The 15,837-nt window shown below is 40.0% G+C and overlaps 1 protein-coding gene across 6 annotated transcripts in view; it reads left to right on the forward strand.

Moving 5' to 3' along the window:
- LOC143099259 (inactive carboxypeptidase-like protein X2) overlaps positions 1–15,837 on the forward strand; it is a 386,609-nt gene that overhangs the window by 1,020 nt on the left and 369,752 nt on the right. For 3 of the 6 annotated variants that reach the window (XM_076262346.1, XM_076262344.1, XM_076262343.1), the window contains exon 2: positions 2,608–2,717. In XM_076262346.1, coding sequence (XP_076118461.1) covers positions 2,608–2,717 — 110 coding nt within the window. The other 3 variants (XM_076262345.1, XM_076262348.1, XM_076262347.1) reach the window with 3 other exon arrangements.

The raw sequence follows: 15,837 nt of genomic DNA on the forward strand, positions 1-15,837 counted from the left end.
AGAACCAGCTGGCTCAGGGACTCCTTCCACCAGGCAATCAGGCTCAAGGTTTCTTCCGGGAATATGGGAGTTTTTCCTTGCCATTGTTGCCATATGACGTGCTTGTCGGGGGTTAAGGCTGCCAGTCGTCCGGTCGTTGTGTTCCTTAAACGTCTGTATATAAATTAATATAATCACAACAAATACTAAGAACATACTTAGGCTAACTGCTTAGAGTCCACATCAACGGGGCCTAAGCATTTGTTAGCCTAAGCATTTGTTAGCAAAGCCTATACTACCGCAACAACTTGCTGCGTAAGCCACAAAATGTATTATTGTTATTATTTTCTTCTCTATTATTGTGTTATTATTTTCTTCTCTATTATTGTGTTAAATGTTCCAAATGTAAAGCCCTTTGAGCTGCATTCTGTGTATGAATGGTGCTATACAATTAAATCTTATTATTATTATTTTTAAACGCCACCTAAATTCTTTGAGTGTTTCTAGTTGCTAGTTCATTTTTATTGTGTTTTTTCCCTTCTGTTTTTACTGCTTTTGTGTGCGGTACAACGGCATGTTACAAGATTGATAACAGCCTGAGGCACAGAAGGAAGGGAAGTGAGAACTGGCAAAAGAGCATCTTTCTCAATTCGCCAACCCATAGTTTCCGGTGGAGGCAGTGCAGGTCTTTGTTGATTTGCTTGGAGCCATACAGCTGCTTAGTGTAGTGTGCCCTCTTGATATGGAATGATAATGCATCATGGCTTGGGGGCAGTCTCTCCAAAAGAACAGCCTGAGCAAATAGAAAGAGGCCCTGGCACTGTTTGATGACGTGCATGAGCCAGCTTTGAAAACCTCGCAAATGAAGGCTTCCACATCAGCACAGTTGGTACTGCTTAGGTCACCTCTGCACCAGTCTATAACTCATTTTCGACCAAAAATGCAGTTACTGCCTTTTGCCTTTGTAGGGCAGTATTGTAATCTCACAATGGAAAAAATGAGGAAAAATCCAACCTTGAAGGGAAGCGAATTTATTTTGAGAAAAAGATACATCTCATAAAGAAATAAATATTTAAAAAAAAAACATGTCACTCACAATTATTGGCACCCCTGCTTGTCATACCTTAAGCCTCCCTTTTCCAATTTCCAACAGCTTGTAGATTAAACAGTATTAAACAGTAAAGGGCCTAGGATCGATCCCTGAGGAACACCACAGGTCAGGGGATACTGGTGTTGAGGTGTAATTCTCTATGGCAACAAAGTAGCTCCTGTCGGTAAGATTGTAACCACTTTATGACGACACCTGAAAATCCAACCCAGTGCTCCAGTCTGTGGAGTAGTATACGGTGGTCAACTGTATCAAATGCTGCACTCAGGTCCAGTAGTACTAGAACAGATGCTTTGCCAGCATCTGTATTTAGACGAATGTCATTTATCACCTTGACCAGGGCTGTTTCGGTGCTGTGATTTCCACGAAAGCCAGATTGAAAGTCATCAAAATAGTTTTGTGACGATAAAAAAGTAGTTAATTGGTTAAAAACAGTTTTTTCAATGATCTTTCCAACAAAAGGTTAGATATTGGTCTGTAGTTGCCTAATATCGAAGGATCCAAGTTATTCTTTTTGAGTAGGGGCTTTACAACTGCATTTTTAAGGGATTTAGGGAAAATGCCACTTTGTAAAGATGTATTTATAATCTGAAGCACATCTGCAGTAATAAGATGCATGACCGATTTAAAAAAGCTACTGGGTAAGGTATCCAGTTGGCAGGTAGCAGAACTGAGATTTTAAACCGTTTTAATTAGTGTTTCACAGTTGATAGGGCTGAATTCTAACATTTGGTGTATGGGTCTTCTTTCAGTAGCTGGCATTTCTAAAACAAGAGTTATTTGCAAGTGTGTTGTTATGTTCAGTCTTTTTTTTTTTTTTAATTTTGCTACTGAAAAAGGATGCAAACTCCTCACATTTGTCAACTGAGAAAAGTTCTGGTTATGTCAGTTGGGGGATTTGTTAACCTCAACAGTGGAGAAAAGCACACAAGCATTATTTATATTCCTGTTTATAATGTCAGAGAAAAAGTTCTGCCTTGCCTTGCAAATTGCATAGTTATACTGGCGTAGCATGTCTTTATGAATTTGGTAGTCAATTTGTAGTTTGGTCTTGCGCCATTTTCTCTCTGTTTTCCTGCATTCTCTTTTGGCTTGTTTAATCACTGGATTGTGTCTCCATGGTGCAGTTTGCTTGTTAACTTTTTTCATTTTTACTGGGGCAATGTCATCCATGATTTGTCCAACTAGTTTTTTTTTATCTTGATATAAGATTAATAACACTTGGTTAGATTTTATTTTTTGCAGTGTATGAAGATTTTCACATAAAAAGGTCAATACCATAATAAGGTCAAACAACTCCCCCATCAAAATCAAGTGCAAAAATGTCTTGTTATAAGCAAATAATAGAAAAATAAGCATACATTCACTTGATTTAAGGTTAGGCTATAGTAATTTCCTTTGCAAAGTAGGTGGCATTCTAGTATCAAGAGTGCAGTATGTGGCCTAAATAGACTAAGTTGAGTGCAGCCACCTCAGATATTCCTTAATATCGAATAATATTCTTTTTTTTTGTTCGGTAGAATGCCCACCAATGGGCCTGGAGACCCTAAAAATTGATGATGTTCAGCTTCATGCCTCTACTATGAAACGCTACGGACTAGGACCTCACCGAGGACGTCTAAACATTCAGGTTGGTCTTCCCTGGAGCAAAAACAGAACTGTGAATGTGACAGAAACGTGACATGAATAGTAAATAAGTAAGGAAGTATAGTGTCTTCTGCTTATCAGTTTTCCTGAAATTTAAATGAAAGGCTTGAGATGCTGATATTTTTGTCTCAAACTAAAATGTAAACGGTGTACACCAGATAATTCCCATGACTTTTCCATGATTTTTTGACAAATTTCTATGACCTTATATTCCCTAAAACATCACATCAATTAGCCTACAAAATACACAGTAAACAGTTGACAGTGTTATTAAGTGTTAATTTTTCAGAGACATATTGTTCAGTGTTCATTAGTGTTAATTAGTGTAACTTCGGGAGTTGTTTGAACAAACATGTACACCCACCGTGTAATTAAAACTCACAACCTAGTGTTTTAAGTGGGTGTGAATGTACGTACTCTGGGGTGGAGTCATTTACACTTCCGGTCCTTCAGTTGAGATTTTTGAAAAGAAGATGGACGCCATTGAAGTACAGCGTGGGATTGTAAAAGGTAAAGTCATTTGTTCCCTCTACTTCTGTAAGCTAGCATGAAAACTACGACAAATACACAATTAAGTAATGTCACATCACAGGTATATGTTTTCATACCAACGTGTTTTACCTACTATGAAATATTGGTGACGTTAGCTTGGTCGCTAGCTAGTAGCAAGGTCGCTAGCTAGCTCAGAAAATGTTTGGTAAAACATCCAGCAAGCTAACATAACTTCGGTTGGTTATAACCTTGAAATGGTCAGGTTTATGTTAATTTGTAATACTTAAACTGTAAACTGACATTAATATAATATTGGAGTCGACAACGTCTTAAAGTCCTTTTTGAAATTCGAAAAGGCGGTTGGAATTTGCTAGCACTACCCACTGAGGGAATAGCTCTAACATGCTAACGTAGCTGCTTAACATTAGTTACAGCCAGGACTCCACTGTTCATAGCGATCTAAGGTTAGTGTGCTGCTAAATGCTCACCTGGCACAAATTAATCTGTTGACTGACTAATTATAACAATCTGTCGACTAATTGACGTTTGGTTGAACTGAACACTATTTGCTTGGTTATGTAGCGTCCGAGGTAAGGCTCACTTAAGAACATGCACGCTGATATGTAAATCTTTGGATGAGACAATGGCTCTCCGTTTAATGGCGGCTCACCCAAGGGGGCAGGCGAATTCCCGGAAGTAGAAGCATCGATGTAGCGGTGGTTATCAACTCTCTGCTAACCCCATAGAACGCCCATTCATTTAGGATTTTTTTGAACTCCCATAACTTCATATAACATATATCATGTGCCGATATTTTAGCTTCTGTGTTATCTACATAAACAATAAAAGGCAAAACAAGACTCGACTACCTCGTACGTAACGTTAGGTTCCCGTAAGAAGAATGTTTAGCATGTCCGGTTGAAGGGAAGCTAACGCACTGAAGGGAGATAACTGTATTGTTTGGATAAGAAGCGTAGTCCAGCCAGCACGGAAACTCGTGAACAAAGCTTATGTAGCCTACAATAGCATTGTAGCCTATGTTAAGGTAAAGCATAGAGGCAAGTAAACCTAATGAAAAACAGTAGTTTTACCGTTAGGTAGTCTAACGATAATAATTTCAGAGGTTTTCGATGGATTGACCGTAGGTCAGAAAAGTGGAAAGAAGATTAGCTTCAAGGCTATAACTTTTTTGTTTTGTTTTACCATGACTGTTTTTGAAGATGATCATGTGTGGTAGTTTCAACATTAACATGACTTGATATCACTTGTGAGGATGATCTTAATAAGAATACATAAATAAATGTTTAACTTTGACTTTGAAGGCAAAGGAAGTGTGAGAAGAATTTCTGTGTATCTATCATATGAGTTACAAGATTCAGTTCGATGGCTAATGTCACTAAGTTAAGTGCGAGTCTGCGCAGTACTGGGGGGACCAACTGAAAAATGACTCAGTGCCCTCCCATTGAGAACGACGGAGTCTGTTTGTCCATTTCTTTTACTGTCTATGGGCAACTGTCTCGACTTTTCTGACTCGTTTTGAATCGCCTTTTCACCTCTCAGGGTGGCTGGCAATGGGCATACTGTAGTAGGCTACTCAAACATGTCCTAAAACAACCCTTAACGTTCGTTGATGTTCCAAAACAAGTAGCGTAGCGAAATACAGTTTCTGTCGTGTTTTATTTGGCATTTTGTAAAATCCCATTGATTTCTGTTGGAAGACTCATTGCACGTTGAAATTTCTACTGCGCCACCGTCTATGCTTCAGGTTCAAATACCAATCATACATTGCGCCGATATATTTGCTTTTAATTGTCAACGAACTCCACTAACCACTCGGTGAGTTGCACAGTTTTGAAAACGAACGTTAAGGGTTGTTTTAGGACATGTTTGAGTAGCCTACTACAGTATGGCCATTGCCAGCCACCCTGAGAAGTGAAAAGGCGAGTCAGAAAAGTCGAGACAGGACCAATCGTCAAAATGTCGGTGTCCACCACTCTAGTTCATCCAAAACAAACCAGAAAAGGGCCTTAAAGTGCTAAAAACCGCAATTTTCCTTTAATGTAATAGCCCGATGAATTACTAATCACCTCTTCTTCAACTCTGTCAGTTCATCATGACCACGTAATTGCATGTTTAATTCACACAGCTTTGTAGTGCCGCACACACTGGCTAGTAGATGCAATGCTGAAGCAACAGTGCTGTAGGCTACCGCAAATGCAAAATGCCATCCAGCTGCAAACCTGCGCTTACATAATTTGTTGGCACACTCGCTACTGACATGCAGATGACAACACATCCACGTTTCTGAATCTTCACAAAATTGTCTCGGCAACAGTGAAAGAGATCGATCATCTCAATGCAAACAATGTGGAATAGGCTACAACGTCGGTGTGCATGACATCGACTGAAATATTTTCGGTCCTTGCATGACTAAACAACGGATTAAAAGGCTAATGGACCAAACCTAAGCTGACAATTATAAAAAAAAATGTTTTATCTATCCAAGTAAAGCTAGACGTGATTAACTCATTGAATGCCAAGCTGTTTTCGGGAGCTTTGTCCTAGAGTGCCGTCAATCTAGACCATTGTTGATGATTTTTGTACAGCCACAGCATATTCTGTGTTATAGCTATGAACACGTAGAATAGCTCGATTAAAAGGTGAGACTTTAAGCTCTCGGTGGCTGCAAACCGTGTATTTCTACACGCCTCCGTTCCTGAGAAATCCCAAGCTAAACAGTGGCTAGTTTTCATCAAAATCGCTGTTTTTTTTCTAGAAATGGAGATATAACGTCTTTCATGAAATATGAAGTGTTGCCTGTTACTTACTTGTGTAAACCTTCCGGGAAGTGATCATCGAGACCTGGCGAGACTGCCACCTAGTGATAGACCCACAAAAATGGCCTAGTTTTGACCTGACGTGCATGCGTCACTGATTCGACCCAAAGCGTCAACCGAGTTATGATAAAATGTCCAGATAAAATGTCCAGATTGTGCGAGTTTCACGATCGTCATATTTCATTTCCATTCATCACAGAGGTCCCAAAATCACATATAAGGTGTGTTAGAGTGTCTAGTTTCGTAATTTAAAAAAAAAAGCTAAAAACTTAATATTACGTTTTTGGCACTCAATGAGTTAAATGAATAGCCTATTTTCCTGGCATAGCACATATCGTAGGCCTACAACGTTAAATTAAAAAATGCAACCGAAGACAATTAGGCTTTCCGCCCTCTCCCTACTCCCTTCCACTGTTTGTTTGTGTGTTCTACGGCAATGGATAAAGCGAGTCAAATGAGTAAAGGGAGGCCCAGAGTAACTCCTTTTAGAAAAGGGTGATCTCTGGTCTCCACGCAACAGACACAAGGAAGTATGCGACATGATCTTCCGAAACGCGATACATTTCTCAGTGTAATTGCAATGGGTCACGCAAATTTCCAAAACTTTTCCAGAACTTTGAGGGTGTTTTTCGTTTCTTGCTGGAAGTTATAGCCTACGGGGACTATTCATTGTGCTACTGCGCCCATGGTGTGTTCACAACGTTCCTTGAATATTACGCCGGAATGAGAGTATAGTTTAATATCAAATCAGCCTAGAAAAGCACCATGTTTCATTTTCTGTTTGGGAAGAGACAAGTTTTAAATAGGAAAATTATCTGAAATCTTAGTCACTTTTAAGTGTGATGCTAGCGGGCGAGATGCTAATGGTCTAATCTGATTCAATGATCTATGCTAGGCTTGAGCTAAAAGTGGTATCGCCAAACAGAACTAGTGAGCAGAGCGGAGCGCGAGCGAGCGAGGAGCGGAGCCCTTTAATTAGATTCTGATACTAGCCTGGAAAATCCAGACCCTGGTAATCTAGAAAGATTAAGGGTCTGGCCACGAACAATGTAATGGCCCAACTCGAGGGGCGGCAACAAGCATGCATTTGAAAATCTCACTGCACACAATTGGATAACACTAGACCAATGTTTACTTTTTTTTACAATATTTCAGTCAAGCTTTAGTTATAGATAGTCTACTGTACAACTGAACGTATGCAAAATGGAAAGTAGCCTAATGTATTAACTTGATTCGCTGTGCTGCATGGACAATAGATGCACATTGTAAATTATGTCTATATGAAGTATTAAATGATTGTTTAAAATAGTCTACGTTTGAAAAAATCTTGAAATAATAAGAGAATCAGGGGAGCCAGTTCATAGCCTATGTCTTTGGCAAGTAGCCTACTACAGACACACAGATGAAGTCAGCCAGTAGGCTACTAGCACAACCAGACCCTTACAAAAAAAGAACTGCATTACTTCAAGTGTCAAACTGCAGATTTCTGAGTATGAAAACCGCTGTTTTGGAGAAAATATTTGCAGTTCTTATGCAGGGAATGCAGTGTTTTAGACACAAAAAACATAGTACTGTACTTTACTACAAAAATGCAGTATTTTGGACATGAAAATACTATACTGCACTGTAGCCTATTGTGGTATAACTGGACTGTACTTTGAAAAAACTGCAGTGATTTTTTGCAAGGGGATATGTACAGCAAGCATCAAAAGCAAACAGCAAACAGACACTGAAACTGGGCATTTATTGCTGTGTGAAGGTGATTCACACACAATTATGTTTCTTTCTCCTAGTCCTTTATAGGGAATAACACTATATTTGGTAACTTCCATAGACATCCCAAATGGGATGGGATGATTGTATTGGGAGCACTGAGGTGTCAGATGATACTGTAAAAAAAGTTGCATTTTGGCGCTCAGAGTTCAGGTAGGAGGGCCCCTTAGCAGGATTTTGCTTAGGGCCCCATGTAGGTCTGAACCGGCACTGACTATGGATCTGTGAGACCGACCGATAACGGTCACCACGGTCTACACCTTGAATGATGCCATCATTCTACTTACTCGAGACCATTATCTATCAACAATGTCATGTGACTGTCATGTGTGAGGCTGATCCATAGTTATGGACATATCTTATGTCTTATGGACAATCTATTTCGACCTCCCTCAGACAGTCACCACGGTCTACACCTTGGATGACTAGCCCCAACAGTGTTGCGAGGACAGAAGACTACTCATCACCAGTCAGGTCGGCAATCAACATACCAGTGGAGCTGATAGGGGCGGATGTCACATTGACTCTATAAAGTCTGGCAGAGATCCATGGAGTACTCCAGGATGCCGCTGCACATGCCACCAAGAGCAACCCCTTTCAATGGTGCCCATGAGACGGCCTTATTCCGTGTGGAATGAGCCGCCAGGCTTTAAGAGTTTGGGAAACACTGCCCAGAAAAGGCCTAAAAAATGTCTCCAATTGGTGGGTCAAATGGTGTGTAGACACCCCTATAGCACCGAAAGCTGTGTGTGTGCGCCGGTCACAGCAGCCACGTGTGATCAACACAAGCTCCCAATGCCTTGACTGGGCATAGAGCATTAAGAGCCCCTTCAGCTTGGCAAGCTGGTTCAGGGCAAAATGGCTCCAGTTCAATGACATGGTTAACTGACTTAGGGTTCATCAAGCACCAAGCATTGGATAAGTCACTGGATCTAACTCCAGGCCATGACCCCATGAAAAGAACAATTCCCAACTCTGCTGGAATTGGCGTATGTGGAGGATACCTTGGCAATACTTATGGGCTCCGTTACAGCAAGTTTTAGCCCTGAGAGGGGCGGAATATTTTTTTTTCCCTACATATTTAGGCCTAGATATGCTTATTTAGCTTACTCTAACCGTTCAGTAGCCTACTTGGGAGCTACGGCGAATTTACGAAATGTAGGCTGGTAAGCAGGGGCACCAAAAATCGGCCCTGGCATATTTGGCCCAAGCGGCCCTCAAATCGGTCGGCACACCTAATTAAATACAAAATCTTTGCATTACCCTTAAATATGCATATCTTTTCAACTGTCATGGAGCACTGAAAGTGATCTAGGCCTCATTGGTTATCTCTCTGACTGATCAGAGGTAGGCATGGAGCATATGATCTCCATATTCAAGTAGACTAACAAGCAATTATTAAAGAAGAGTTTCTGCTTGAATTCAAAGTATCATTTCAAATGATTCAATGGGCTACAATTGACAGCAGCACCAAAAATTACTGAAGCCTATAAACAGGGCTGTTGCTGGAAATATTTTATTCCTGTAGGCTATACTTCCTACCTACATTGCTGGTACATTTTGGAACAGTACAGCTACATGAACTAATTGTCTTTAGTGTCTGACCTAGGCCTATATAGGTTATATATATATATACTGTAGCTTAGTTGGCTTGTGCATGACGTGACGTTTTGTAACCTACGTTTCCGTCAGTCTACAGTCTTTTGTCCCTTCTTTACCATGATAACCCTCCCAAGATAGAACCACCACTCATGCCATCGATGTTGAATTTTGGGCGTCTGACGGAAACTGATCAATCTGACCAACAATTAACGTCGATTTGACACTATTTTGCTGTCCGGGTTTGCAAATCATTCATTTAGAAAATTTAAGTTGCGCTATTTGTTATCATAATCACAGCACGGCTTTACTATGTTATCATTAGGCAACCATATCATTACATTATCGCAATTAATAAGTCATCATAATCATCATAGTCAGCATGGCATGTCACAGCCTACCTGCTCCACCACTGAGTTCTTATCATGTAGCCTCAACTAGGCTCGCACTCTCCACCACCTGCTCACTGTCCCTTGCTCTGTATATCCTCGTTCAAACTCAACGAACTTCAACATGTTGCTGACATATGCTAGCCTAGCCTACTTGCTATATTGTATTGAAGCTTCTACAATGGTGTTTATTTTGCACAATTGTTACTACCGGCACCCGCCACAATTTCGTGTAGGCAACTTCGATTAACTTTTGATGCGCTCACAGAATCCTGGCTCTGAGCCAAAATGGGAGGGGTGGGGCCTGACGTGAGCTGTTATTGGATCAGTCCAGTGTCAATATTGAAATGTAACCAATGGGCCGCTGATTGTCCTTCGTTTGGGCCGATCGTTGGCCAAAATAATTAAATTATATATAGCCTATTCTATCGGCCCAAAAGGTGCGTCGGCCCACCGGTATACCAGATGGCCAGTCCGCCCATGCTGGTAAGATTTATAGGCTACTCCCAAGTTCACATGTTCATCACAAAATTCCCCCAAACAGCTAAGACTAATCTAAACATGATCTAGACAGGCTATGAAATTGTGAACTTAGAATATAAATCTGAAGACGCGCATATAGCACTTTTATTAGTAGGCTACTGTTGGATTGACTTTGTTTACTTGTAAAGACGATCAAAACAGACTAGCCGACAGCCTGCCATGAACGTGAGATGACGTTTCATGGCCAAATCAAATGACCAATCGGGCGAGTGCCCTTCTAACCAATTAGTGGCGAAAAAGGCGGTACCTTCCCCTACCATCCCGAAAAAATATATATATTGCGAGAGGGGCTGAGGATAGCCAGACCACTGCACCACTGCACTATTGCTGTGAATGGTTCCAGCCATAACCTAGCCCAGCTGCACACAGTGATTTGACACTGAGTCACTGGCCCACAAGGACAGACAATCCCACCTGCTGCGCACAGAGGTTATGGAAGATTAGGTCTTACATTAAAATAATTTAAACTTAATCCCACATGGTTTACCTCCAAGCAGCCACGTAACTTTGTCATCATGTGACTTATGTCAAGCAGTCATGTGACCATGTTATCATGAGACTTCTTGTGTGTTTAAATTCCAGAGTTATTTCCTGTTGCATTGATTACAGCTAACAATGGCGTTTGGATGAACACCAGAATGTCTTGCACCTCGTCATTCCGGCTAATCCAATGTTAAAATGAACCATTTTAAAAGATTGTAAACTCAAATTTACATAAACTCACCACTCATGTATGTGTACATACACGGGAGAAATACAACATCCACTCCTACACGTGAACATATGAGAGGAACATAGTCACTAGTTTAACAGCTGCGCACAGTGTCAATGGGGGGTATAGACCCTTAACAGAAAAATGTCAATTACATCACACACCTCCACTCTTGTATGTGAACATACAAAGGGGCAATAGACATCCACTCCTGCACACGGATGTGCGAGGGGAATATAGCAACAATCTCACCAGTTGATAACGGCAGTTAAGGGCGGCTGTGTGCGGAGTCTGGTCTTCGTCGCAAGCCCAGTCTGCGAAGCCTGGTCCTCTGGTATTCGTGCGTTGGGTTGAATTGCACGGCTCGGCCCTGCACACAGCCGGATTCAAACCTGCGAACAGCTGCCCCTCGGAGCGGAAGTCGAGCGTGTTGACAATTGAGCTAAAATCCCCCGGGTTGCTCGCGAAAAAAAAAACCCACCAAGATGTGGCAGCTGACCATAGACGGCAGTTCAGGGTTTGTGCCCTTATATTTTGTGAAACGTAGCGAGATATAGGCACTATTAATCCAAAACTTTGGTTTGCTAACCAAAGAATACTGCTGAGCTTGTGTAAGCTACAATTTAGTTTGACCAGACCTAACTGTAGTAAACAACATCTAAACGTCTCTCTTTAGCACCTCCGCTTGGCTAGTTTGCACCTCAGAAACGTGTCTGGTGGAACGTTTGGCTGGGTTTGCCAAAACGTTCCCAGGGGAACGTTTCCCTAATGAGACCAGTGGGGTGTACTACGAATCTCGATTAGTGGGTTAGCGAGGTATGTTGCGCTCAAAGCCAGGCTATGCTGTGACACGAAAGTGGATCTGTTTTAGTGTCGCTATATCACCATGGTATCTTATGCTGTCAACCAAACCTGGTCGGAAGGAGGTTATGTGCTAAGTTATAGCTGAAATAGTGTAATCTACTGCACACTGACCAATCAATTGTCTTAAAAAAGAAAGTTATCTCACATGTAGGATTCTGTCATATATCTACAGATGTAGCTCCGCCTCTACTAACATTTTGGATCTCGAATGCGCTTTTAATAGTGCTGTGCGTGCAAATATCCCACTATGGACGTGCATACCATACAACAACTGATGACAATGGATTTATTTGATGTTAAAGGTTAGACACAAAAAATGACCGCAGTGTAGATTAAGCTATCGCTCATGAATGCGGAAGTAATTGTTTTTAAATAGAGGCGGTCTTGTGCGTCTCCACGTTACACGATTGGCCAAAGTCATCCTAACACCGAGAACGCGCACAGATCTGAGCTGAAAGCCTAGTTTGACAAATATATCACATAACTGCAATCGTAGTATCACTTAACGTATACCCCTGAGTCAAGGCTTTGTCAAGCCTCGATATGTCTACATAGCCTAGATATGTCTAACGTGCTTCGTAGTATACCCCACTGGTTGACAAAAAGATGTTGCTCACGTACACAAAAAAACATTTTCGTTTTTTCTTCAGCAGAAGGTGAAGTATTCTGAAAGGTTTCGGCACTAATATCTGTTCAGATTAAGTTTTAGATTGCAAAGTTGTGTTTTATTTTCATAATCTTGGTTCAGTGAACAACAACAAGCAACATGTTTTTTGTTGTTACGTAACAGGGTGTGAATAGCTCAGCCGTGTAATAGACACTCTGAATAAGGTATGCTGTTTGCATCAATGTATAGTTAGACGTGGATGCTATTTGTACCCTGGTGTATATAGTAATGTATGTTATTTACACCCTGGTGCCTGAACTAGGTAATTGTTGCAATCAAAACTTCCGTTTGAGAACCGATTTCTTGTTCAAATTGCGCGCCTTCTCTCCAGAGACGTTGGTACACACTGTAAACCCCAACAGGTTCAATGAACTCAAAATATTTGATGAAACTGATTACCTCAAAATATTTAGCACTTTAAAAAATATTTCAAGTCATTTCTACTTAAAATGAGACTTTTTTTAAATGCTCAAAATCTTTAAGGACAAGGATAAAATTAAAAAGAATAATGTGAGAAATAGATGTTTTAAGTTATTGTTACATTAGTCAGACAAGCTCTTAAGACTCCAAATATTTGAGAAAATGAACAACATTAAAAGAAATAATTTCAACAAACAAACATTTTAAGTAATTACTACTCTAAACTAGAAGTTATTCACACTCATTTTTTTAGGAAGTTGATGAACTGAAACATAATAATTTGACAAACAAACACTACTTAAATCGTTGATGAGTTCAATGAACCTGGTCATTTTGAAACCATTGTTAAAGTCAACAAAATTGACACTGGAAATGGAGTTGATGTTTTTAAGTTATCACTGCTAATAATATATTCATGTTATCACCATGACTCATTCAGTTTCTCATACCTAAACATTGACTTCACTCTATTGAAACACATTTTTTGACTGTTTAGGTTTACTATTTACCTCAAAATCAAAAATATTTTATTTGTATGATTCAAATAAAAAAATACTCAAAAGACAATTTCAATGCAGATTCCATTTATTTAAGAATTCAATTAGAATTCTAACAGAACAACATCCCCAGCAATGCGGTTAATACAGAAAATAAAAGAAATAACCTTTTACCACTTCAACAAAGGTAATAATACTCAAATAACAAAATAATAGGCCAACATAAATAAAAGCGAAAAGCTCCATTGCTTGCTTGAGTATTAACATGCTGGCAGTATCAACCATGAGATTTGGAAAACAGACTGCTTACTCATCCATCATCAGCAATTTATTTTTAAGGCTAAGTCTAGGAGGTAATTGCTTCCGGTCTTCCAAACCCAGTATAATTTTTTGAATGAAATTAAATGTGTAGGACAATTGCTTTGGATAATCGAGATGAAGTGCATAAATTAAACCAAATAGCAAAATTAACGTCTCTGTCAACTCTGCTATATCACACACAACAATATCTCCGTCTAGAACTATAGAATGGATAGCAGGACCAAACTTCACAAGGGAGTCTATCACCCGACACGGTGTGAATAGCTACAGTTGTTGTCTTTTGGCTGCAAGCTAGTATCAGAGAGGGCTGAATAGAAATAGAGATATATAGAGAAGACAAAGTAAAAAAAGAAGAAAGAGTGAACGAGGACACACAATTTAATCAAAAACTTACATTCCAGGTCTTAAAAAATCAATCTTCCAACAAGAAGATGGGAAGGGCCTGCAGAGTAATTTTCCTTCTGCCGTTGACATTGACATCTTCCTAGAAAGACAGAGGGATTGTGGGGTAATGGGAAGACAAATCAGCAGAATATTAATCCTATGCATATATTAAATAAGACTATAGTACAGGTGACATGTAAATACAAGATTCACTCCTTCACGCTCCTGATATGCAACCTCCTGCTCTGTCTTTCTATGAAATCGTGAGAGATGAATGTTCAGTGCATTAATAGACTGGAATGAGCAAATGCATGAGTGGCTGAACCTTGAAAACCTTGACTGTGATTTAAGTAATAATGGCAAAGTAACTGAGCCTGTGTCTCGGAAGAGGTGTCACATGACCTGCATAGCCAACACATTTTGAAAATGCCACATAAAATAAGTCTAAGGTGTCATCCCTTCTTTGATACAAAAGCATCACTTAACCCTAGCCTTTGTGTATCCCTGTGGAGAGATGCAAAGGGATAACATTAGGCTAGGCTATTCTCATTGGTAAATAAATGCTTACAAAATATCACTATATCTTATAATAATATAGGCACGTTGGCTACATTGTGACACTAGTAAATGGAGGACAAGTAAGTTATCACTTACCATGGTGTGATGGTGGTTCCTTGCACAGAACTGAAAACATGTCACACAGCCATCTGGTCCTGAGGGGAAAAATATTATGAACAGTATTATTTCACTTTTTTGCACAAAAGTCAGTCAGACAGTCTCTTCTTCTCTATCTGTATAGGCAGGCCTATCAGAGTCAGACATTGCCATTGATCATGCTTAGGCTATTGTCAGTAAGTTCGGAGCTACACTTGGCTTCCTATCCGTGTTAACAAAACTGGAATTGACGTTTATATAAGACATATGCTATTGTTGCAGGGTTATTCTTCAACTATGGTACTCTTTGACCTGGTAATTTTCAGAAAATGTAACATCTTTCAGTAGAAAATCTTTTTGCATGGTTTAATTATCTACTCTTTCTAGAAACTTGCCCTAATAGTGGCTGTAAAGATTTCACTTGAATAATATATATTTTTGACATTTTATTCCAAAAGTCTAACTGTCATTTCCAGTATAAGTATATAAGTATATATACTCTTTTGATCCCGTGAGGGAAATTTGGTCTCTGCATTTATCCCAATCCGTGAATTAGTGAAACACACTCGGTACACAGTGAACACACAGTGAGGTGAAGCACACACTAATCCCGATGCAGTGAGCTGCCTGCTACAGCCACGCTCGGGGAGCAGTGAGGGGTTAGGTGCCTTGCTCAAGGGCACATCAGCCGTTCCTACTGATCGGGGTTCGAACCAGCAATCCTCCGGTTACAAGTACGAAGCCCTAACCAGTAGGCCACGACTGCCCAATCACACGTTTCCAAAACACAACAAAACGTGTGTGTTCAAGCAAAAATAACATCTACTGTTCCAAATGTATTTTATTAAATATTACACATCAGCCAAAATATCAAATGTATTAATTTTCCAGAAATGCATGTTGTATTATTATGACCGCCGCGCAGCGAAGCGGCGGTCATATTCATATAGG

The sequence above is a fragment of the Alosa pseudoharengus genome, unplaced genomic scaffold (assembly GCF_046254945.1).
Source record: "Alosa pseudoharengus isolate Yale_2024_CS ecotype anadromous, Long Island Sound unplaced genomic scaffold, YU_APseudo_1.1 YU_APseudo_1.1_scf_26, whole genome shotgun sequence".
In the NCBI taxonomy this organism is placed as follows: domain Eukaryota; kingdom Metazoa; phylum Chordata; class Actinopteri; order Clupeiformes; family Clupeidae; genus Alosa; species Alosa pseudoharengus.